Source organism: Pteropus alecto, unplaced genomic scaffold, assembly GCF_000325575.1.
Source record: "Pteropus alecto unplaced genomic scaffold, ASM32557v1 scaffold177, whole genome shotgun sequence".
In the NCBI taxonomy this organism is placed as follows: domain Eukaryota; kingdom Metazoa; phylum Chordata; class Mammalia; order Chiroptera; family Pteropodidae; genus Pteropus; species Pteropus alecto.
In genome coordinates, this window is record NW_006442207.1 from 5,788,470 (window position 1) to 5,814,103 (window position 25,634).

Genomic DNA, 25,634 nt, shown 5'->3' on the forward strand with positions numbered 1-25,634 from the left:
CAGCTTTCAGTTTCAATACTTTTTTTTTTTTTTTCTGTTTTCTGTTTCCTCGATTTCTGTCCTTGAATATTTTTGTTTTGCCTACTTTGGGTTTAATTCGCTTGTCTTTCTTAAAGTTGAAGCTAGGATACATGATTTGAGACTTTTCTTCTTTTCCAATATAGGTATTTTACTGCTATAAATTTCTCACTAAATATAGCTTTAGGTATATCCCTCAACTTATGACATATTGTATTTTCATTATCGTTCAGTTCAAAGTATCTTCTGATTTCCATTCTTTTCTGTCCCCTTGCAATTCTGTTAGTTTCTGATTCATATATGTGGAAGCTCTGTATTAGATGCATAAAGGTTTAGAACTGATTTTTCTCTTATAGATTGACTCATATCTTTAGGAAATGATCCTCTTTCTGATAATATTCTTTGTACTGAAATATACTGTGTCTGATATTAATGTAACTACCTATATTTCTTTTGATTAGCATTAGCATGGTACATTGTTTTATAATCTTTGACTTTTATTTATCTTTATATTTAAAGGGATTTTTTAAAATAAGTGGCATATAGTTGGTTCTTGCTTTTTTCTTCCGTCTGACAATTGGTCTTTAGTTGGGGTGATTACTTATATGTTTAGATTTAAATCTACCATTTTGCTATGTGTTTTTTCTTTATCTCATCTTTCTTTCCTTTGTCCTCATTTACTATCTTCTTTTAGATTCATTGAGTGTTTTTAAATTATTATACTTTCTTTTTTTGTTGCCGTATTAGATATTGCTGTTTATTTTGCTTTTATAGTAGCTGCTTTAGGAGTTAGAGCATACATCTTAACTTATCACAGTTTACCTTGAAATATGTTAGACTACTTTATGCTTAACATAACAATGTTACGATAGAATACTTCTCCCTTTCTAGACCTTGGGATGTTGTTGTCATACATTTTATTTCCACATATATTATAAACCCCACAAAATATTGTTTTTATTTTTGCATTAAACAATTACCTTTTAAAAGTTTTTTTTTAAAGGAAAACTTTTATTTACCTACATATGATTTCTCGAGATCTTACTTCTTTTCTGTAGACCCATCTTTCCATTTGACTGTATTTTCTTTCTACCTAAAGGATTTTATTTTAACATTCCTTGTAACAAATATCTGCTGATTTTTTTCAACTTTTATATGTCAGAACATGTCTTATTTTGTCTTGTTTTTGAAATGTGTATATTTGGGAGAAATTCTAGGTTGACAGTTTTTTTCAATACTTTAAAGATGTTGCTTCATTGTCTTCTTGTTTGCAAATTTCTGATGAGAATTCTGCTGCCATTTTTATCTGTGTTCCTCTGCACAGTAATATCTTTTTTTTGACTGATTTTAATATTTTTACTTTATCACTGGTTTTAATAAATTTAATTGTGGTATTCCTTAGTGTAGTTTTCTTAATGTTTCTGCTTAGAGTTTGTTGAGCTTCTTAGATTTATGAGTTTATAGTTTTTACCAAATTTGGAAAAATTTCAGCCATTATTTCTTGAAATATTTTTTTTCTGTCCTCCCTGACCCCTCCTCATTCTCTTATTTCTCCTTTCCTTCAAGGATTCTAACTGCATATATATTAAGCTCATTATAGTGTTTCTTTTTATTCTTTCTATCCCCTCTGTTTCATTTTGGATAGTGTTTATTGCAATATTTTCAGGTTCTTTAATCTTTTTTTTCAGTAATGTTTAATCTGCTGTTAGTCCTATTTAAGTGGAGTTTGCATGTGTTAAAAAATCCCAGATGATGGTTTTATTTTTTTTTAAAGATTTTTCTGCATCTGTACTTAATACGCTCAATTTTTCCTCTACTTTCTTGGACACATAGACTATTATTTTTTTAAATTCCCTTGTTTACTAATTCTATCATTTCTATTATTTCTATGATCTTTTCAATTGATCGATTTTTTTTTCCTGCTTCTTTTTTGCATGCCTGATAGTTTTTGATTGCATGTCAGACATTGTGAATTTTACTTATTGGGTGCTGGAGATTTTTGATTTCCTGTAAGTATTCTCGTGCTTTGTCTTGGGACATTTTGTTCTTGAAAATAGTTGAATCCTTTTGGGGCTAATTGAAATTCGTTAGATAGAATCAGAGCAGCATTTTCTCTAGGGTTAATTTTATCCCACTACTGAGGTAAGACCTTTTGAGTCATGAATTATGAGGTGTTCCAGTCTGGGTGCCAGGATCAGGCTCTAATCCTGGTCCTGTATGATCACCCTGTACTTCCACTCCATCCTGTACTTTCCACTCTGGCTTGTGGGGACAAAACAGTTACCTGCCCTACACAAGCTTTGGTGTTTGTTCTCTCTGTGTGTGTGGGTGGTTCTTTCTTTGGCTTTGGGAACCTTCCTCACACTCATGCCCTAATCAGCTGAAGACTGGAGCAAGACTTTCTGCAGGTCTCCAGAGCTACCTCTTTCTCTGTATATCTCTCCCCTCTCTGGTACTCTGCCCTCAGCTCCAGCTGCCTTGGCCTTCCTGGTCTCCCAGTTCTATCTCAGCTCAGGGGATCTGCCTAGCTTTTCTTGGATTCCCCGTCTCTGCACAGCAGCCTGGCAACTCTCTCTAGACAGTAAGCTGAACCAATCATAGTGCTTACCTAATTTGTTTTCTCCTCCTTACGAAAGAGTGTCCTGCAATACTGCCTGTTTCATTTATTTTGCCTGGTTTATTTGTTTATTTTAGTTGTCTTAGCAGGAGAGTAAATTCAGTCCTTGTTGCTCCATCTTGGCTGGCTAGACTGGATTATTTTAAGTTATTGTGATACTGCTGATAAAACAGATTATCAAGGGTGTCACTGGTTTCCAAAACAATTCTCATTAAGTAACTTGAAGATGTGCAATGCACATCTCCTGTGAGTACAGTAACCCCTTGTGCAATAGGTGTGACCAAAGAGTTGCCTAGAAATGAACTTTATTTAAGACAATTTAATTTCCACCCGGTTCGACTTTTAATTCCTGTGACATTCTCTCTGCTTCATTTCTCATTACTTTCTCTTTAGCAATGACTCAAACTCTGAGGCTTTCCTGTTTTCTCTCCCCGCTTTTTTATCTTTTTCAGGGACCAGTAATCTATACATAAAATTTCACAATGTTTTGGGATTCAAATTCATCTTATTCTAGTCAACATAGTCCTTGACTACTTAGGTGTGTGCCTGGAGCTAAGGTGTAGTGGGGCTGATAAAAACAGGGTCTTTGACTTCAAGAAGCCTTTTTTTTTTTTTTTAATAACCACTTCTACTGCTTTGGATTGTTTCAAAAGAGGGTCACACCTGCATTTTGGGATGGACTTAGAAGCAGAAAGTTCAAGAGAAGAAATTCCTGTTTTTCTTCTTGTTCCTCAGTTTCAACAAGCATTTATTGAGTAATTAACATAACAAAGCGCTGCCCTGTTACCTAAGAAACTAAGACAAGTCACTAACATTGATGATGAGTTCATTATCTTGTGGAAGAATGACAATGATTAAGTCCCAAGGTTCGGTTCCACAGCAAATATTGAGGGCTGGAGAGATTAGAGGTTTGAAGACCTAGTTCAGGAAGGAATAATAGCGTTTAGGGGAGAATGGCATTAGCACAGTTAGGAGTATGAGTGTCCAGGTTATGGCTAGGGACGATCTGAGAGGGTGAAGTAAGGGGCTTCTGCTGGAGAATAATGGAAAAAGTTGAGGCTTACCTGTGGCTGCCTCATGTGCCAGGCTTAGGCATTTGGACTGTGGGGAGTTTGATGGGTGGGTATGGACAGATTTGTTCTGAAGAGAGGGTTAGGGTTAATGTGTACAGAGATTAGGACTGGTGGCAGAGGTGTGAGGGCAGGGACTATATTTTAATCACCTTTTATTCCCAGCTACTAGTTCATACTTAATGCTTGCTGCTTATGTGCATGTAAAAGGTTATCTTTTTCCTTCTAAATTGCTAATATCCTGGATAACCACTGGCCTTGTCTACGGCAGGACAAATATGATAAAAGAACCTCTTTGTGCCCATGTTACTTTGTTTGAAGGGCTAACGGCAGGCAAATTTGGACTCAGACTCTTTCGAGTCTTATTTCTTTAATTCCTCATTTTCTTCCTTTAAGGAAAAGGCACTTAACCATTGTTACGGATATTACACAGCAGGACCATTCCCAATCCCCACCTCTCCCATCACTAATAAATTCTACATAGTCTTCTAAATCTCATAAAAAGCCAGACCACACATACACACAGCCACCCAGACACCCCACGGCGCACATTCCTAACAGAGCCTGGTGTAGATCCAAACTCCCAGAGGAGCAGTTTACACAATGCAGACTTAGGTCCGTACACACACACACACACACACACACACACACACACACACACACACACACACACACACACACGACTCAGCGCTTAGAACCATTCGTTTAGGCATTTGTGTGCACCCTGCTTAGCCACAGAGACACTCACTCATGTGCACACATGCTACACACCCAGCGCGCAAGGCCACGAGTGGCCCGGAGCCGGCAGACTCGAGGCTGCTCCAGTCACTCCCAGGCGCCCGTTGCGTCATCATGGTGCGACATTGCAGCAGGCACTGGTGGAGACTTTTAAGTGCCGACAGCTTCAGCCCGTGAAGCCGGCGGAGCTGCGGGTGCGAACCGCCAGGGCGGGAGCGGGCGACGGGAGGCCGCTCCGGCCGGGAGCGCCGGGACAGGTGCGTGGTCGCCCTCGGCGCTGGAGCCCACGCAACTTTTGCAAGTTGCCGGGGCGGTCTGTGCCCCCCTTGGTCCCCTCCCCCGAGTTCCGGGGTTCCCCCTGACAAATGGGTTCCGGCTGGTGCTGGGGTGGGCGGCAGGATTGTGCTTCCCCACGGGAGACTACGTTGAGGCCGAGGCCGGGCTTCCGCTGTGGGCTCAGTACCGTACGCACTTGAATGGGACGTGGGGGCATTGGTTTTGGCGGTGAGGCAGCAGGGTGCTCGGAGAGCAGCTGATGCTGGGGACATTCCGATGACAGATGACCACCGATTGGACTGAGCGCTCACTGTGTGTGAGAGACACCGTACTGTGCTATGCGCTTTTTATGTATTTTCCAGTCCTCCCAGCATCCCAGGAGGTAAGAGCTATCATATTATGCCCACATTCCAGATGGGGAAACCAAGGCATAGAAGTTAACCAACTTGTCCAAAGTCCCACAGATGGTAAGCAGTGGGGCTTCTGAACTCGGGGCATGTCTGGCTTCAGAGCTGTCTCCTTCAGAACCCACAGTTGGCTTCCCTCAGCCTATGGTCTGGTACCTCCAGATTTTTTTTTTCTTTTCTCGACCTTGGATAAACGCCGTGGGAAGGGAGGAGCGAAGCGTGGACTTCCTATTGGCACCGAACTCTTTCCTCCTCCCCTCCTCCCCTCATCGCTGAGGCCAGCCGCGTCTTCATTTTCCCAGGCTGCAAGGGGCTCCCCCTGTAGTTGCTACATTCTGCAACTGAAACGGATAGCTGAATTTTAGAATAACGAAGAGTTTTCTTGCCACGTGTATTACTGTACTATTCTCTCCTCTCGCCTGCTGTGTTAGACTGTTACTTATGTTACACTGTTAAGGACATTTAGGCTGAGGATAACAGCTACAGCAGCAAACTCATGTGGCAATTGTAAAAAAATCAGAATTTGCCCTCCTAGAAACACTTTTAGCCTGGAATTGACCTTTCAAGGTTTTAAAGGAATAATTTAAGGCCGCGTGAGGAGAAATAGCCAAAAGCTATTTAAAAACAATTGGAGAATTGTATTAGAAAGTTTTTATATTTTAGGTTGGTATCTATCAATTTTCTTTAGCAGTTCACTGTTAGCATTTTCCCATAGGGTAGGAAAAAAATTATTGAAAAGGATGAAAACTTGGCTATTTCAAACAGGGTGGTTTTGTTTTAGAGCTTTGTAGATGTACTAAAAATACAAAATATCATTTCATTTAAGACATCACAAGAAAATTAAGAGCTTAATTCAATTTAAGTGTGAAATTTTTGAGGTACCCTCATTGCCTTCACCCATTTTACACTGCATAATATGTATGACCAAAAATTCCTAGCAAATAATTTAAAAAAATTATCTACTTGTGTGTTACATGTAATTAAATAAACACATGTGGCGTTTGAGCTATGCTTCCACATCTGGAAGTATATTATAGCTTCTAATAAAGCTTTTCTATTCTGCTGTAAAATAAAATAAAATAATAAAATAAAATAAAATAAATAAATAAAATAAAATAAAATAATAAAATAAAATAATAAAATAATAAAATAAAATAAAATAAAAAATAAAATAATAAAATAAATAAATAAAATAAAATAAATAAACACATGCCTTCATCCTCCCAGGAACTATTCAGTTATTAACACAAATGAAATAATTCATCATGTACTTAAAAATAAGCTATTATTTACCCTTGCAAATTCATAACTGTTTTGTTTAAAAGTCTAAAGATACAAAGGTTGATTTTTTTTTTTTTAATTAAGGCTGCCTAACTGAATTGTATAAACACGTCCAAGTCTGTTTTTACACTTTGACCAAACATGGTGGAAGTCCATCATTAGTTCATTTAACATCCTATTATAGAGCAAAATCATGAATTTTGAATTCTGGTCTTTACTCTAGTTTCTTCATTAACTTAAATGGTATATATTGTTTTACAGTACATGATTTGGGAGTTACACTTTGTGACATGGATGAATCTGCACTGACCCTTGGTACAATAGATGTTTCTTACCTGCCCAATTCATCAGAATACAACGTCGGCCGATGTAAGCACTCAAGCGAGGAATGGGTAAGTTTAAGATTATGATATAGATTAAAAGTGTTCAACCTAAAGATGTTCATTTCAATGTTGTTTATAAAGGTGGACACAATGGAGGCAACATAATATCAAATAAAGGGTAATAGCTACAGAGACTTCTTCTAGCTGTTAAAAGGTATGTTTATGAAGTCCAATGTTTAAAAATTTATGTGGTATTATGTTAATTGAGAAGAAAAATTGGGTAAGAAATCTAAGTATAGCGATTATGTTAAAAAGCAAAACATTTTTGCATAGGAAAAAATCTACTAGTAGTTGTTTTGAGTGGTGTAGCTGTAAAGAGATTTTTAAAAAATTCTGTATCTTCCATAATCATATCTAATAAGTATAAATTTTGTGATGGAAAGAAAGTTTGTTTAAAAACTTAAAAACAGGAAATAAATTTTAGTATAAACCCAATCCAAAGGTCATGTGTTATCTTGCATAGTTTTCCCTATTTCAACATAACATGGCATGTTTAAAATATTTCTTGAACACTCTCTGCTTTATGTAAAAAATGATGATGGAGGGTTTTTTTTTGTTTCGCTTATTTTTGAGAATGCTGTATCAGTGAGATTTGAGTAACGAGTGAACTCAAAGTTAAGAGAAAAATGTTTAGAACGGAAGAGCAGGGTTTGACCCTAATCGTATGGAACAACTATAATTTCAATTCCAGCCTTTAAATTTTTTTGTTAGAATAAAGGAATGCTTTGTGAGTGTACTTGTTTTTTATTAAAGTTTAATTAATTAAGCTGTATTATAACAGCTTCTCACTATGTAAGGCCTTGGTAGTTCTTTTGGGAGAGTGCGATTTAAGAGGGAGTAAGATTAACTGTTAGCATAGGGATCCAAGAATCTGATTTTATTCATTCTGCTATCATCAGAGGCTGTTTGACCTTTTACAACTTTGTTTTTAAACCATGAATGCTGCTTTGAGTGTGCAGTAGTCTTTGCCAGCTATTACTATTCTTAGGTGCTCAGTTTTTGCTCATGTTCCAAGTGTTGATCACGGAGGGAGTACCTTGAATAAATATCACTCTGAAAAACACATACTTAAACAACTACCAGAAGGAAAATATGTCATCAGTTTCTCTTCTATCTGAAATATCTTAGTTTTGGACATCACTTGGATAAGTATAATTTTCTTGCCATTCAGTGACTATTTTTTTCCTTAATATTTATTAGGGTGAGTGTGGTTTCAGACCTACTGTCTTCAGATCTGCAACCTTAAAATGGAAAGAAAGCTTCATGAGCCGGAAAAGGCCATTTGTTGGAAGATGCTGTTATTCCTGTACTCCCCAGAGCTGGGTAAGGATGCTCCTGCTTATTGAACATATGAAATATGTGACATAGATTTCCAACTTTGTGTGAATTTGCTACTGGGTAGCCTTAATAGATTTTATTCATTTTAGAATTTAGAGACATGTTTATAAACCAAACATTCCAGGTGAAGATATTGACTCAATTTTTCTTTCCATTCATTTATTCAGTAAATATTGGTCCAATAGTTGGTGCTAGGTGAGATTTTGGTTCTTTAGTAGTTTTAGTGTGACTTTAAGGGGAGAGTGGTTCTTACTTTCAGTTAACTCTTCCAAAGAGTTGGTGGGAAACTTCACGTAACTTCTAGACGTTGAACTTCAGCACTGCGGCTTGCTCTAGTCTTTCTAGGTTTCTATTTTGGGGACAGTACGGGTAGGGCATCTGCTGACCTTGTGATAGTGAAGAATGGCCATTAAAAGGTTAGGTGAAGATATAGAAAAGAGTGTGTAAGAGTTTGTTTGTATTTTGGTGAAAAAATACAAGCTGTGCAAAGTCTTCAATGTTATGGTGCTGGTGTCAATATTTGACGGAGTCTGTTGCATAAGAGGGATGCTTCTAATGGCAGTTTGCCAGAGGGATGAGTTAGCACATGGCTATAGAATCTAATATGGCTGTTCTAGTATGATAGTTACCTATTAAAAAGTATACCTGGATGTTAAATACTCTCTGAGATGGGCCAGTTATCAGGACATAAAAGTTCTGCCATTTAAGTACCTGTCATTTATAGAGGTTGCTTATAACCTGTGTAAATAGCTAAGTATTCACACAGTTGTGTGAATTTTCTACTCAGGGTTGGCTTGGCAGGAAGTAGAATTCTGAGTCTGGTATAAAGGGATTTACTAACCTAGGAGAGATTTGTGTGGGACTCAAGCAGTTTATGTTAAATATTCAGGTCTGCTCAAGAATGTCTTGATAGAAATATTATTTCTTTTAAATCACAGGTGTCTTTTTGCAAAAATTTGGTAGGATGGAAGGATCATGGAAATTTCTAGTCCAGGAGTAAGGGTAGTTCAGATTAATAGGCAAATAGAAATAAAGATTTAAATAGCAGGTCTTAGGTCTGGCATCTCATCAAATTCTAATTTTGAATGCCTAAAAGATCAAAAGAATACCCTAAATCTAAGCTGTTCTTAAATCAGGAGAGAGTATAGGAAATTATTTGGTGGTAGTGATGGTTTGGGTTGGGGATAGGTGAGTAGTATAACAAATAATTGATATTTACCTAAATATAGTACCTGATGGAATTGAAATTGATCTTCACATTCTTCCATGGCATATTTATTTAAAATATTTTTGTTCGATAATATTTTTATAGTAATTTTTTGATACTTGCCACCCTTTCTCTGAAATCCTATTTTCCTTTTCTCTAAAGAGATTTTATTTAAGTATTTTTACATCTTTCGTTCAGGGCACATTATGCTTTCTCAGCATTTATTTGTGCAAAGTTTACCTTTGTCCACATGGATAAAGTTACAGACTTTTTTCTTTTCAACAGAGTTATTTTGGGATTATCTTTCAGGGTTACCTATAAAGAGGATGGTATTTAACCAGACATTATTTCATTAAGTGTAACAGTCATTTTAGGGAAATAGAAAGACCATTCTCTTTGGAGCAAGATCTAGGATTGAATCCTAAACGTCTGCCAGCCCTTTCCTGTCTATAGAATGGGGATAATAATTCTTATGTGTCAGGATGTGACAGAATACACTATTTCTGTCAATGATTAAACTATTTGTAGCTTCAACTCTTTTTTAAGATAAGAGAGATTGGGGCAGAAAAAGCAGAAACGCTATTTCCTTTACAAGGTGTTAAGGATTACTTTTGAATTTGTAACCTTCTTTGAAGGCTAAAAAGTACTTTTCAATAAAACATAATTTTTCTTCATCGCTTAGATTTTTGAAGCAATGCCTAACTTTATGCTTGAATTTTAAGTTATCGAGTACTACTAATATAAATAATGCGAACACTTCGCCAGCAAGCCAGTTATATGTTTATGTCTATGTTTATTTTGTTTTATGTAGGATAAATTTTTCAACCCTAGTATCCCGTCTTTGGGTTTGCGGAATGTTATTTATATCAACGAAACTCACACGAGGTAAAAAGAAATTTCTTATGCTTCTAACACATCTGAAAAGAAACACTCCATATTAATTAATTAAGGCAATTTAAGATGGATTTCATTCTGTTTTTTTTTTTTTTTTCATTATGTTTTTGAGAGTTAATAGATATGAGTTTCTGGCACTCTAAGAGGCTTTGTCTAAAAATTGGAAACAGTACAGCTACCTGAGAGACTAATACTATTGCCACTGCCATAATTATATAAAAAATATTTTCTTGAGAGTATAGGTATCAGTCAGAGCTTTCTATTATTTATTCATACCTTTTGCATTAGAAGTATTCCAAATTTTGATGATTTGTCTGAGGAGTAGTGTAGGTTTGAATGTCTTATGATCTAGTATGATTATTTTAGATTTCAAAAAAGTAGAACTGATTGAAATATGCCTCATCTATAAAGTTTTAGAAGATATTTTCCTTTATTTAGGAAATTTTCTCTTATTTATTATGAGCTTAAGACTTTTCTTAGAATTCTTACTTCCAAATTCCAGGCATATGGAGATAGACTATTGGGCCCCAGAGTGAGAGAAAAGCAGCTTTGTTTTATGCGAATCTAGGCTAGGGGAAGAGGAAGGAGGGCGGAAGGTCGTGTGAATGTCTTTGGGGTGTGAGAGAAAAGGCGGCCAAAAATGCTACCAGTTCTTGTAATTCTAAGAGTACATGCCTGGTGTAGGTAAGCAGTAAGCTCAGGTGATGAGAAGTACTTGAATTTCCATGAAAAATTGATCCAAGAAGTCAAATACTTAAGTTTGAAATCTTTCTGATGTTACTGCTCAGGTTTTGATGATGAGATCGTGAATGAGTGTGACAATACCTGCATATATATTACATTTTTTAAAAAAAAATAGAACTGAAGTCAAGGGACATATTTTTTTCCCATTTACAAGCTACCCTCCCCTCTTCTTCCCTCCTTTTCTTCTCCCCCTCTCTTAAGTTTGGAGAAGACAGGCGAGATTCTGGTCCTCCACTGATTTTTTTTTCTTTCTCTTGGTCGATACGATTAAGATCCTAAGAAAAGAGATCTCATAGGGTCTCTTCTCCATTTCGTATATAAAGCCAGAGGGTCCATTTGTTGCCCTCAATTGGAGGCAGTTAAGGGGAAAAACACATATGCTGTAGTGACGAGGCAATATTAAACCGTTCAGTATACTAAGCTGCCTGTGCAGTTGAGCTGGCTCTTTAGCTCTTCTCTGTGTTACATGAAGCAAAACCTAAACTTTCTCTCTCGTTCTCTCTCTCTCTCTCTCTCTCTCTCTCTCACACACACACACACATACTCTCTCTTTCACACACACACACACACACACACACACACACACACACACACCTTTTGGTCAATTGCAAAGGAATTTCTTCTTTCAATCAATTGCAAAGGAATTTCTTAGAGAGTTTGGACTTTGTTCATTCGAGTAATAATTCTGAAAAGTTTTCCCTGAAGGAAGTCTTTAGAATTAAACACTTAACATTAACATATTGGGCCAAGTTTTCAGAGAATTGAGACAAAGGAAAAGAGGAAGGAAAAGAGAATGTCAGGCAGGAGAGATGAAGGAACATGTGATTCATCAACAGTTCTTCCTCAAATTACTTTTCCTCAATCTAGGGCTTTTTTGGATATTTGAGAATTAGTGAATCATAATTGAAATCTTCTATTTATATAAATATCATTTTGGAGGAAATGATAATGAGGCATTATATAATCATTATGAATGGTTTCAAATCATTGCATAATGTTTTGCATTCTTATAGTTTGTAGCATTCCTGTCCTCCACTGTCGTTAATAGGAATATGTCATATCCTTTAGGCATGTTGAATGTGTTTAAAAAAAAAAAAAAAGAGTAAGAACTTCTGCCTTCTTGAGCCAGAGTACAACCTTAGAAGAATTACTAACAAGAAAAGAAATTAGCCCTTCATGGTAGGAAAAGGCTTCCAAATTATCTTTATAGCCCATAGCTATAGCTATAAGCTATATAGCATATAGATAGCATTCAACATATTTGCTTCTTTTTATGGTACTAGTAAAGTAAGTTATTTTTATTTCTTTTGTTTTTATATTTGGGTTATTACTTGACAGAATAACAGTATTCAAACATTAATCCATAAATTCCAAGTTTAAGTTTTAGCTGAGTACATGAAAGAAATTAGGAATGAAATGCTCTGCATAGCATCCTGAACTAGTAAAGAGAATTTGCTACAGGAGAACCCAATCTCAAGAACAGATGAAACGAAGCCTTGTTTTTACAGGAGGGAAAGCACTGTATAATTTAAGCAACTCGTTTTAGGGTTTCCTAGAGTTTTTCTCTGCTAAATGCTTTTCATATTGCAGGCACCGAGGATGGCTTGCAAGGCGTCTTTCTTACGTGCTTTTTGTTCAAGAGCGAGATGTCCATAAAGGCATGTTTGCTACCAATGTGACTGAAAATGTGCTGAACAGCAGTAGGTAAGGTGGGGATGCTATTGTGAAAGAAGAGGCAGGGATGGGTGGTAGGAGCAGAGTGAGAAAGCCGACTTCTTTATTAACCTTTGGTTTGTCTGGGACTCCGTCTCCAGGGGCATTTGCATTTCCAAGTGAAATGATAAGCTCCAAGGGCAACCAAGGAAAGGCAGAGAAGATGTGGTTTTCTGAGCAGTGCCCTGTGGGAATAGCGGTCTGGTTTTATGGGTTAGCAGACGAATGGATTTCTAATACGCGACAAGCAAGTCGGAGTTAGAAATGGCACATATCTCCAGAATTCTCTGTTAAATATTCTGTAAGATGAATGTTTGGGACGTTGCATTTTCTGTTTTATAGCCAAAACAGAAGTGAGTTTGATATTTCTGTCAAAGAATTATCAAGTACCTAGGCACACATTCTTGTCCTAGAAAGTCTTCATTAGAAATTTTAAGAGAACAAGATATTGTCTTGGCTCTTAGGGAGTTTGCTTCCAAATGGAAGGGACTGACTGGAACTCAGGTGGAATGGTAAAAGAAATCATTCTGAAGTTTAGGTGTTGGAATGTGGGAGTTTGGGTGACGGTTGGTCTCTGTTCCACCTCACTGGTATGGCCCATGTTCGACATCTGCCTGCATTTGGGGAGCTGGAGACTGGGTTGAATCGAAAGATGCTTAGAAATGCAGGCGCTATGGTATGGTTGTTAAGGCCTGGACAGTGGTGGCACACAAAGGTACTCAATAAATATTGAATAAATGGATCATTGATAATGGAGATGGAATAATCATGTCAATTACTTGTGAAAACATTTCTGGCCAAATTGAAGTAAATGCTATTCGAAGAATAGATTTAGGGTGCATCACTGTCCTGTGAGATTGGTCTTTTTGTATTAATGAATTATGGCACTTTGTGGAGCTTTGCTATACACTATTCTAAAATCAATAGGAGAAAACACAGTTATTTGCAATTTGCTTGGATGATTATATATTCTGTTTTCTAGATAAAAAACCTTCAAGTATGTTTCATTCTATCCAGATATTTTGACGAGTAACTAGAATGTTAGAAGTGATTTAAGGAGGTTTAACCTCATGAGTTCTTCTCGAGGTCACATGGAAGATGCACAAAACTGGATTGAATCTTCCTTTTACCTCACTGCTTATTGTTCTGCAGTTTTAATCTTGAGCTCTGCCTTTTTAAAATAAGTTTAAAATGGTTTGATTTGAAAATACTTGTTAATATTTATGCCCCTCTTTTATCCGTCCTAGAGAGTTTTATATATAGTTCTACTAATTGAGTCACAGTATAAATGAATAATTAGGCCTTCAAAAGTAAAATCAGGCATTACTTTGGTAGTGGGCTTTGGATACCTCTGAATTACATGCCTAAATGAATAATCTTTCTTTTTCTCTCCTCTGCTATGGTGAGCCTCACGGCATAACTGGAACATTCAAATTCATATAGTTGTTACACAGTGAATTAGAATTAAATTCCTAAATTGACCTCCCAGAGTCCTCGGGGGTTCATTGCTTTAGGAGTGATTTCTTTACTATTTAATAGACAACCAAAGAAAACAGTTCTAACTTGAGCTTATTCTCTCATGTTACCACATATTAGAGAGAAGGTACATTTCGTTTTGTGACTTATAGCTATGGTTTAGAAAATACCAAATACAGAATGTTGCACAGAACTGGTTACATTGTCTGTCTTTCTATTTTCAAATCAGAGCGCAAGAGGCAATTGCAGAAGTGGCTGCTGAATTAAACCCCGATGGCTCTGCTCAGCAGCAATCAAAAGCCATCAATAAAGTGAGAAAGAGAGCCAAAAGGATCCTTCAAGAAATGGTTGCCACTGTCTCACCAGCAATGATCAGGTATTAAAAGGCAAGGCAAAGAGTTTTCAGCGGGAGCCATCATATTTTGAGCAAACAGGACTGAATTACTACTGGACTTTCCTTTCCTAGCACGATGCTGCCCAAAGATGTTTTAATATAGTCTGGTGTTAAAATCGATTCCACTTTATAGTCTTTATATTCAGCTTCCATGGAAAGTCCCACTGTGGTTAGGCTTCAAAGTGCCTTCATCTCTGTTAATTGATAGCAGCCATTGTATTACCATTGTTCGCTCTCTAGACTAGTTGTCAGGTTTCATATATCCATGGCTTCAAAGGAGTGGTTTTCTGTCGTCTGCTCACCTAAATATTCGCTTGGGCGACTTGCCTCTAAAGTGCAAAGTTAGAGTCAAATATAAGATTTTATTCCCTAATAAGTAGATACTTCTGCAAGTAGTATATATGTAAAGTTTGCTCTTTAATGCCACAATTCAGATACGCACACATACGCACACACACAGTCACTTACAAGCACTGTTAGGCTGTAGCTTCAGAAATTTAGAAGACAAAAGTAAAATATGTATGCATGTGTATATGTGTGTGTATGTATCTATATGTATATGTACATATGTGTATATACATTTCCTTTTGTTTTCTCACTTTCAGACTGACTGGATGGGTGCTCCTAAAACTGTTCAACAGCTTCTTCTGGAACATTCAGATTCACAAGGGTCAACTTGAAATGGTTAAAGCTGCGACCGAGGCAAGAAATATGTTCATCTATCATTCCATTTGCTCCACATTTGTAGGCTGCTTTTAGATTTCTCTGGAATGTTCTCTTGTGTGCTGTTGTGCATTCCAACCTATTTGGGAGTGTCCTCGTGTGAGATGAGTTACCTTGAAGCAACTCTGAGAATCAGGTAGAACAATCCCTATTTTACAAATGAGGAAATAAAGACTCAAGATAGATGAAGAAAATTTTCCAAGTGATAGCTAATAAGTGATTTGTCCAAGATTTCAAACCAAACTAGGCTCGACACCAAAACCTATGCTCTTTTCACATGGTCAGGGCTGCCTCTCAGGAGCTATATAGGCTCAACTTGAACTCTTGATTGCTCTTCTCCTTCCCTGATTCTTTTTTGTTGTAGTTTTTTTTCGGGTTTTTGGTTTTTTTTTAGCTAGATAAATATTAAATTGAGAGATATTCATATCACTAGAACATGTTTTTAAAGAGTGAGTCACTGATTAGCCAGTGTTTGAGTAATCTAACCAACTATCAAGTTGCAAAGCGTGATTGAATTTTACATTTCGATTTTAAATTTGGCATGTTTCCTTTCACTAGATGAATTTGCCGCTTATATTTCTACCGGTTCATAGATCACATATCGACTATCTGCTGCTCACTTTCATTCTCTTCTGCCATAACATCAAGGCTCCATACATTGCTTCAGGCAATAATCTCAACATCCCCATCTTCAGGTAAGATCAGCTTATTTTTAAATTTAAGGTATGAAAAAGATTATATTTGGAATGTTTTTTGTATTATACCTTTTGACACATGTTATTGTAAAGACGATGGTAGTTTTTTTTACTTCCATTATAAAAGTAATGCATGTTTATTGTGGACAGTTTGAAAAATAGAAAAAACCATGAAGACCGTCACCATCATTTCTGTATTTTACGTGGGATACTTGGCGAACCGTGAACACCTAAACCTTATGGGCGATGGTTAATAATTATCTCTGAGTAGGAGAGAGTAAGAGGAGGGTGAATTTAGAGAGTGACTAAGGGAAGTGGGCCGGCAGGCTAGGCGGGTAAGGCCTCTCTCTCGAAGTGGCAATTATCCTTGCGTGCCCTGAAATCTGATCCTCAGCCTCGCAATCTAAGGAGCGCCTTCCTTATCACTTGGCTCAGAGTTCTGTGGCCGACTAGACTACTGTGAATGACTGAAGGGAAGCCATTCGTTCATGTAGTCATCTGATGCTTACCCAGCTGTGCTGTCGACAAGAGTGAACAAGGTACATAGACCTTGCCTTCAAATAGCTCATAATCTGGTGGGACCTAGAGACAACTCGCTGTAATACAGTGTGATATGACCCTACAGGGTATATGTGCTTTTCCAGGTCCTAGAATATCTATGTTTACTCTGCTGGGCACCTCTTCCCGGTGTCTGCTGGGAAGCTGAGTTAGAAAGTCATCAGAACGTTGCTGGTAGGCATAGTCTTAGAGCAAAGTCTAGGCTCTAGAGAAGCCTTGCCCCATAATAGTTTGTCTCTTTTGTAATCAGAATAACTCATGTACTTATTCCCTCCAGATTCTCAACTTGGATCTGTTGGAAGTGCTCGATAAACTGATAATTTCTCGTAACCCAATTGTCCTTTTCATGAATCTATGCCAGTCATTGCTTAGCTTCATCGGTCCTTCAGACATGACAGATTATAGACAACCTGGCTTATTTACTTGCAGCTTTCTATTATTGCACTCCAGTCTGCACATTCACAAACCACTTTTCAGGGTGGGTTATCTTTGTGTGTGGTTCATCTCCTTTGTTACAAACTTATCTACAGAGGTTCACTCTCAGACTGATATTAAGCTCGGGGGGACATTTTACTGTTGTCTGTTTATACTGAGTTTAGAAGATACTGAAAATATATATTAATGTTTATATTTACATTAGTATCGTTCTATTTGAAAAGAGTAGGAGGAGCATCTGAGTTTGAGAAGGTTGACTTAAGTATTAGAAAATTACACATTCACATCAAAATCCACCAGTGCTGTGGAAGAGACCTGGGGTTGTGTGAATTGTTTTATTCCTATGTGTGGTTACATGAGGCAAATTCTTGTTTGAGGATTTGGAAAGATGGTTATGCTTGGTTTCAGTCTGGTAAAAGTATCCTTGTCTCAAAGAGACACTCTCTGAGCAATATTTATTTGAGAAAATTTCTCCAAAGTAGCTTTCGTAACATCACATTCATTTTGTAGTAAATGTGCCACAGGCAAATTTTGGGATATCTAACAGTCAGTATCTTGAGATCTTGAGCCTGGTTTTAAAATTTAGCAGTATTTCATCTCAAAGTCTATAGCATCAGCCCTGCAGCATAAGATAGCATAATGACTTTTTTGGAACAGATGTAATAGAGCTTCAGAATACGAGGCGATGCACTAACGGCTCATGAAGAATGTAAATGACTGAAACATGTCAATAATATGGAAAATGGGAAAATGTCCACAGTCTCACTGTCAGCTTCTCTAACAACACATGTGCTTTTTATTCATATGGCAAATGTTTTGAATTAACTCGGAATATAAGTATTCTTTTTACACTTTTCTTTATAAATAATTAATGCATTCCTGAATTTATAGTACCTTGATCCATAAGCTGGGGGGCTTTTTCATACGACGGAGGCTAGATGAGACACCAGATGGACGGAAGGACATTCTCTACAGAGCTCTGCTCCACGGGGTATGTGTCATCTCTCATTACCCTTAAAGCCGCTATGGTGCTTATTACAGTAGAAGAAAAAAGAGACTTGATTGAGATTTAAAAAAATAAAAAACAAAAAAAACTGTTGTCCGAATAATTTTTTGTGTAATTATAGCTTGGGTATGGGTCTGATGATAATTTTTGTTCTCACCAAAATAAAGCTGTCTTATTATTTATGTGAATATAATATTTTGTCATAGGTTTTTTTTTTTTTTAATTTTATGATTTTTTTTTTAAGATTTAACTTTGCTGAGTTGGGTAGTCTTGAATTCACATTTTCCTTTCTCTTCGTATCCCAGCATATAGTGGAACTACTTCGACAGCAGCAGTTCTTGGAGATTTTTCTGGAAGGCACACGGTCTAGGAGTGGAAAAACCTCCTGTGCTCGGGCAGGACTTTTGTCAGTTGTGGTAGATACTCTGTATTCTAATACCATCCCAGACATCCTGATAATACCTGTTGGAATCTCCTATGACCGTATCATTGAAGGTCACTACAATGGCGAACAGCTGGTAAGAGCACTGCCCACCCAAGGTCATCATCGCTTTCAAGTCTTGGCTTTTGGATAAGTGCTTTTAGAATTAATTAGGAATTTTTTTAACTCAAGTTTTTCTTGATTTTTCAATTACAGTTGACATTCAATATTATTTTATATTAGTTTCAGGTGTATGGCATTGTGGTTAGACATTTATGTAATTTACAAAGTGATCCCTCCCTCCCCTCCCCCGATAAGTCTAGTACCCACCTGGAACCATACATAGTTATTACAATATTATTGACTATATAATGAAGGATTTTTTTTTTAGTACTCCCTAATTTTAAAGCATTGTAGGAAGCATAGTAGGATGGGCATGGTGAATAGCTGTCATCTCTTACGTCAGTCTGATTGGTAGTGCTAATGCGGTGCTTATCTGCACCTGCAGGAAGTGACATGATTAGATTGATCAGTGCCAGCCTTGGTCATGGGACTGGGAAATGGAAAAAAAAGCACTCAACACTGAGGTGCCATCTCAACCATGATGAGGGGGGGCGAGTGCGGTTTATGTGGTTCGTTCTCTCCAGAGCTTGCTGTTTATATGCAGATTTTAAGTTAAGCCTGAGGAACTGGTAGAATCATGCTGACAGAGCAACTATAAATGAATTTGAAAAGTGCCAGTAATGTTTTTTATAAACCTTTCATCGAAGTAAGTTTTATAGTTATAGAAGAATGCACAAATCATAGGCACGTAGCTTGACTTATCACGAAGTGAGAGCACCCATGTAACCAGCACCCAGTGCAAGGAGCTATACTGTCAGGACCCTGGGGACCCCCTTGTGCTCCTCTTATCACTGTTGGCTCAAGGGTATATCTCGAATTCTTACAGAATAGTTTTGCCTATTTTCGAACTATATGAATGATATTATGTAGTTTGTGGTCTTTTTGCTTCTGATTTCCTTTGCTCAATCAGGTGTTTGTGAGATTCATCCATGTTGTTGTGTTTAGTTAAAATCTGTTCATTCTCATAACTGCATAGTATTCCAATATATGAATATACCACAATTTATTCTAATGTTGAAAAACAGTTTGGTTTCTCGTTTTTGACTACGCTCATTCTTGTACATTTCTCTTGATGACCACGTGTGTGCATTCTGTGGGGTATGTACCTAGGAGTGGAATTGTTGGGTCAGCTTTAATAGGTACTGTCAGCCTTTCGAAATGCTTTTACCATCTTGCCATTCCCACCGGCATTGTGAGAGTTCCAGAAGAATTTAATTTTGTTCTTATTTAGTGTGGAAGTCTTGGGCAAGGTACTTATTTCCAACTTACCTCCCAACATGTGTCAGAAGCTCAAGGACACTTGATAATTGGAGACTTTAAAAGTTAAGTGATAGATCTGGAATAGTATCTGTATCTCTTATGAGACTTCTACTGATGTTTGTTCTGAATGTGGACTCCAGTCACCCTGACTGTCTCACGAGGTCGCATCTGAGCCCTGTGTCTATCATATGGCCATCATTGTGCCTTCATGTATATTAAATATTCAGGAAGTGCTTACTAAATGAATAATCAGCTTAAAAGCCGCTGTGGGTCAGGATTTGACATTCAATTGCTTCATGTTAGATATGTGGATTCTGGTGATCATTAGACCTCAGATAAGTGGCCTCTTGGACATCTTATTTTTATCTGAAAACTGCAGAAATTTTTCAGCCTGTGGTATCATTTTTATCCTTTATTAATTTACATCTGTATTTTCACGAATGAATTAAATGAATTCATGTTAAATGTTTTGTTTTTCATTGACCAAATTAACACACTTTGATGACATGATTATATCTTTTAGAACCTGTGAAAGCCAACATTTTCTGAAAGATGTCAGTCCATGAATACTTTTTTTCTTCATTCATTGTTGTCTTTTTCAAAACAAACCTCTAGGTTTTATACAAAACAAAAACAGACAAAAAACCTTTATTCTTTGGATAACAGAATGTTTGCGTATGTGTTTGCTTTATTTTTTTACCATGTTATTCTTTCAAAATTGTAATTTAGGGAAAACCTAAGAAGAATGAGAGCATTTGGAGTGTGGCTAGAGGCGTTGTCAGAATGTTACGAAAAAACTATGGGTGTGTCAGAGTGGATTTTGCACAACCATTTTCCTTAAAGGTGAGCGGCTACTGGAATGCTTATTAAAGCGTTGGCATAGCTCAGATCTGTTTCTATCTCCTTCTCTCTCGTGACTTGGAGCCTCAGTTTCTTCTCTTGTAAAATGAAGACTGTGTCAAGAATGGCATTTCTAATTTTTTTTTTTTTTACTAAAGCATGCCTGTTGAAAAAGACAGTAAATATCTATATTTGGGAGCTATCAGGTTCAACATTTATTGCTATTTTTTAAAAAAATTCATGAGAATTTTGCATGTTGCTTTATGCTCCATATTTATATATGTTTAAAAATTGCCTTTAGGGGACATTTTTCAAAACATCACCCCTCAGAGCTGGGTAAAATTGACCATCCAGGATGTTGCTCTGTCCTGCTGAGTGGAATCCAGGACCCACATATTCCAAGGGACAGCACCACCCTCATGTGGCGGATCCCTGAGTTCCTGGCAGTTTTAAATTCCCAAGATTTTTGAATCAGTAAAGGAGAAAAAGAATAATGGGTAAAGGAGTCAGGAACCCAGGGATAAAGAACGGAGGTCGTGCTCCTCCTACTGTTCTACTTCGTGGTTTTACTTTAGAAGATTCTAACAGTTGTGTTAGATGCTTTCTGGTCTTTCATGTGTTAGGTGCTTTCATGGAAGCTTGTCATTTCTTACTTTAAAACCAATGACAACAACAATGAAAAAAAAAAAAACAAAATCACAACTATTGTACAGCACTATATTTTTATGATTTGCTTTGAGATTGAGGTTATTTTGAATATTATGTGACCCTTAGGGTGTCAGATTTCCTTTAACAAGAATGGTTCTGTCCGTTATCACTAATAATAACATTGGGAATATTAAACAATTTCTTGAAGATGTGAGAAAAGTTAAATATTTTTCTTTACTTTTTAAATAATTTTGCTTAAGCATCATCCTGTTCTTTAAATTTTCAGTTCTTAGATTTTGTGCTTGACAATATTCTACGAGTCACTCTGGACTTCTGAAGGTAGATTAGGATGTAGGACGTGTTTCTCATCTTCTGCAGCATGGCTCATGTTATGAAACAACTCCCTTTTACTTTTTGAAGATCAAGTGTATTTTATATATGTTTATGTAAGTGAGACAATGAGAGTAAATGACTGTTTTTTTGTTTTCTGTTTTTTTTTTTCCCCAAGGAATATTTAGAAAGCCAAAGTCAGAAACCTGTCTCCACTGTACTTTCTCTGGAGCAAGCGTTGTTACCAGCCATACTTCCTTTAAGGTAAAGTTTGTGAAAATTTTTTATACTAGCTAAAGTATCAAATATCTATTATTTCTTAAATTGCATAGATAAATAGGTTCACTTTAATAAGAATGTTTCTTGTTTTCACTTTTCTCTTGGTCTTATAATGGATATTGAAGTGACGTGTTTTCATAGTTTTGGAGGTTTTCGATTATTTGCATTATAAAATTTATTTGATTTTGTGAGTCAAGTAGGAGTTATTTGATTTACACTTTTGAGTGAAATGTGAACTGAATTTGTTATGATAGGTTATGCATATTGTACTTACGTGTATAAAGAGTTTTTCTTGTGAACTTTTTAGAATTCAAATGGAATTGTAACTTAGAGAAATTGACTCTTAAGCCCTTTAATGTGATCAAATGTCAAGATTTTATATATGTTTTAAAATGAGGTATCTTGCTTTATTTTATGCCTTCTTTTTTTTTTTGGCCAGTGCGTTTGGAAGTGATGTAACAATAGACTATTTAGTTATAACTAAATAACATGTTTTGGCCAGGAGAATGTATTAAACATAAGAAAGTATATTATGGAGGAAAACAATAATCTCTTTGTGGTTTAAATTTAGAATATATAGTAATTTAATGTATCTAATACATTTATACCTTAGGCCCATACAGTTTGCTTTGTAAAAGAGTGGGGTTGTAGAAGTCTAATTTAAAAAAAATAAAAACTTTTCAGACCCAATGATGCTGCTGATGAAGGTATAGACACATCCACTAATGAGTCCAGAAATGTAACAAATGAATCCTTCCGAAGGAGATTGATTGCGAATCTGGCTGAGCACGTTCTCTTCAGTAAGTAGAATTTTTCTGCAATTCAGATTAAGCACAGTGCAGTGCAAACCACACAGGTTTTGGAATCTGCTATAGTTTGGTTCCACTTCTCATTCTATTACTGAATGTATAGGTGGTGCTAGGTAAGTTATTAGCAAGACACTGAGGCTGTGGGGATTTGAGGTGACTGAGCAAAACATCTCACACAGTGCCTGATGATTAGTAGATGCTCATGTGATAGTTCTTATGCTTTAAAAAAAATAATATTGCCATGGTGATTTGTAGCCTCTCGCTCATGAATTTGTTTTCTTGAGCTAACTTGTAGTGTAGCATCTAGGTTTATAGTTGCATCCCCTTTTCTCCTCTGACCCCATGATCATTTTGACTCAGCAAATATGGAGTGGCTGTTATATGTAAAACTTTGTGTTAGCTGTGAGGCATACAAATGGAGTAATTAATGGTTCTATGCTTCAAAGGCTTCTGCTCTTAGAGGGATAGTTGTGTGGACATAATTTAGCAGTAGCGACTCAGGACTGAGTGAGGTGAGTGCAGAATTAGACTTCCTTAAGTTCCAAACTGCAGCGTTGTGTCATGTTGTAGAGGCCACTTTATAATCTCCTGGCGGCAGCGTGGTGCCTCAGTGCACAGCCTAGTGGGGTCACCTCGTCTTTCCCTGTGCCCCATTTTCTGTCTGGTCAGACTCTCAGCACTTCCTGCCGACGTTGTGGAGCCTTCCTCACCTTCGCTCGCCCCTTCCACTCCAGCTGCTCCTCCTCCTGCTTCACTCTGGGCCAGAACCTTCTTTCTTCAGCACATCTGGTTGTGTCTCTCGCCCATGCTTCAATTTCGGATGCTAAAAATAATACATTCTTAATGTTGAAAAGTGGAAAATAAAGATAAAACCCACTACCCAAGTAATCAGGGATGTTGCTGTCTAGTCTCTAGAAATATTTTTTTACAGTTTTTTATTGTGCTATTTTCCATTTGTAACAAGTGTTTATTCATGTTTTTTAAAAACACTTTATAATTTTTTTTTAATGGCTATAAATATGCCACTGGTTACTATTTTGTTTTTTTAAAGACTGGAGACAACATCAATTGTGAGAGAGGTATTCATGAATTCATTATCATCACAGGAAACTCATAAATGGTGCTTTTTATTTCAGATGTTCCATAGACGTTCTCATATTTGATTTATATGATTATAGTTTTCTGCTAGTTCAGACGATTGGGTTATGGACTATAGTCATTCGCAAATGTACTTCTATCCCCTTACTTCCTACCTCTGACCTACCTCTGGGTTAGGTTGAAAGAGGAAATGAAAATATATGGAGTGCCATTACTACGGGTCCTGTGGCAGGCCAAGCCATTTCTTTCTCACACAGCCCAAAGAACTAGGTGGTATTCTCATTTTTCTAGTGAGGAAGCTGAGGCTTGGGAATTTAAGTAATTTCCTACAAGTCATGAAATTAGTGTACAAGTTAGGTTTTGAGCCCAGATTTTTTGACTTCAAATCTATTCCCTCCCACCCCCTGTACCTTTGTTTTAACGTGGTGGCGAATACCTGTTGGAGGAGTAGAGAACTGCAGTTATCATCAACTGCAGCCAGGAATAAGGCGAGAAATACAATGGGACATCCTGTGGAGCTCACAGAACAGGCTCATACTTTGGGTCCTGGTATTTCCTTAAAGATGTCTCTTGGTCATTCATTAACTAAACTCCATTGTCCTGGATTGAAGGTGGACCTAACTTAGACTGAATTCTGCCCTATGATGATTAGAGATCTCTCATGATCACTGTTTCCACTGACCCAGAACATGGTATAATGTTGCAACTTCCCTTTGGTAAATCAGTTAAGGGGAAATGTGGTACAGGACTTTTATAGTTTTGAATACTCCTATTTAAGATTTAAGTGCAACTAAAGCTTTGTGTTTGCCTTTCAGCTGCTAGCAAATCCTGTGCCATTATGTCCACACACATCGTGGCTTGCCTGCTCCTCTACAGACACAGGCAGGTATGTCTGCAGTGTCACCTGGAGTTAAATAGTAGACATGAGAATGCTTTGTCAGCTGTTCAAATACTTATTCACTGATAGATTTGGCCCACTCCTGGCTAGTACTGTGAGGTGAACAGTAATATAAACTGAGGACTCTGGCCATAGGAGCTTACAAACCCGATAGAGGAAGAAATCTACATGGAAAAAAAAAAACAGAAAAAAACAACTCTAACTGCCTAACATCTATAATAGTAAGATATTCTTCGAGTTAATATAGTTAACATACATAGACATATTTCACTGACATGCAGTAAGTACTCTGATAGCTAATGGTTTCCAAGCTATTTGATTTGCATTTAGAATCCATGGTCCACCCTCCCCCTTCTCTAAGTGCTGTGATGGGAGAGGCTTGTTGGTCTCACAGTCACATCCTCAACCCCAAACGAGGCGCCAGTATAGAGAGAGAGGCACCAAATGAATATTTGTCAGGTAAACATTTAACATGAGGGAAATTCTTGCTAAAAGTAAACACTTCTTACTTTCAGATGGTGCCTTCTTCTCTTTGTGATCTAATGTGCTCATGTCATGTGTTGTGGCTAGAATGTGCTCTGGATGTGGAATATCAGTATCTTGACATTCCTGGAGGAACCAGCTTTTTAACCAGTTTTTTTTTGTTTTGTTTTGTTTTGTTTTTTACTTTCTCTGCATTGGTGTTCTGGCCCTTTTCCTCCATGTACTAACAAGGAGCTGCAGGAAAGCCAGGGCAAAAAAAAAAAAAAAATCCGTGGAACGGCCTTTTGACCTTTTGGAAATAGGTTTTCCATGGTCATGAGACCATTCCTGTCTTTCTCTAGGGAATCGATCTCTCCACATTGGTGGAGGACTTCTTTGTGATGAAGGAGGAAGTCCTGGCTCGTGATTTTGACCTGGGGTTCTCGGGAAATTCGGAAGATGTCGTCATGCACGCCATACAGCTGCTAGGAAA

General features: G+C 37.2%; 1 protein-coding gene across 1 annotated transcript in view; it reads left to right on the top strand.

Moving 5' to 3' along the window:
* Positions 1-5,139: 5,139 nt before the first annotated feature.
* Positions 5,140-25,634, top strand: part of GPAM (glycerol-3-phosphate acyltransferase, mitochondrial) — a 30,868-nt gene continuing 10,373 nt past the window's right edge. Inside the window, 15 exon segments of the mRNA XM_025039178.1 lie at positions 5,140-5,186; positions 6,669-6,799; positions 7,991-8,113; positions 10,147-10,220; positions 12,564-12,677; positions 14,392-14,538; positions 15,162-15,258; positions 15,838-15,974; positions 17,859-17,958; positions 18,279-18,491; positions 20,507-20,620; positions 21,774-21,859; positions 22,559-22,674; positions 24,597-24,667; positions 25,504-25,632. Of these exon segments, the coding sequence (XP_024894946.1) occupies positions 6,698-6,799; positions 7,991-8,113; positions 10,147-10,220; positions 12,564-12,677; positions 14,392-14,538; positions 15,162-15,258; positions 15,838-15,974; positions 17,859-17,958; positions 18,279-18,491; positions 20,507-20,620; positions 21,774-21,859; positions 22,559-22,674; positions 24,597-24,667; positions 25,504-25,632 (1,623 nt within the window). The 5' untranslated portion in view covers positions 5,140-5,186; positions 6,669-6,697.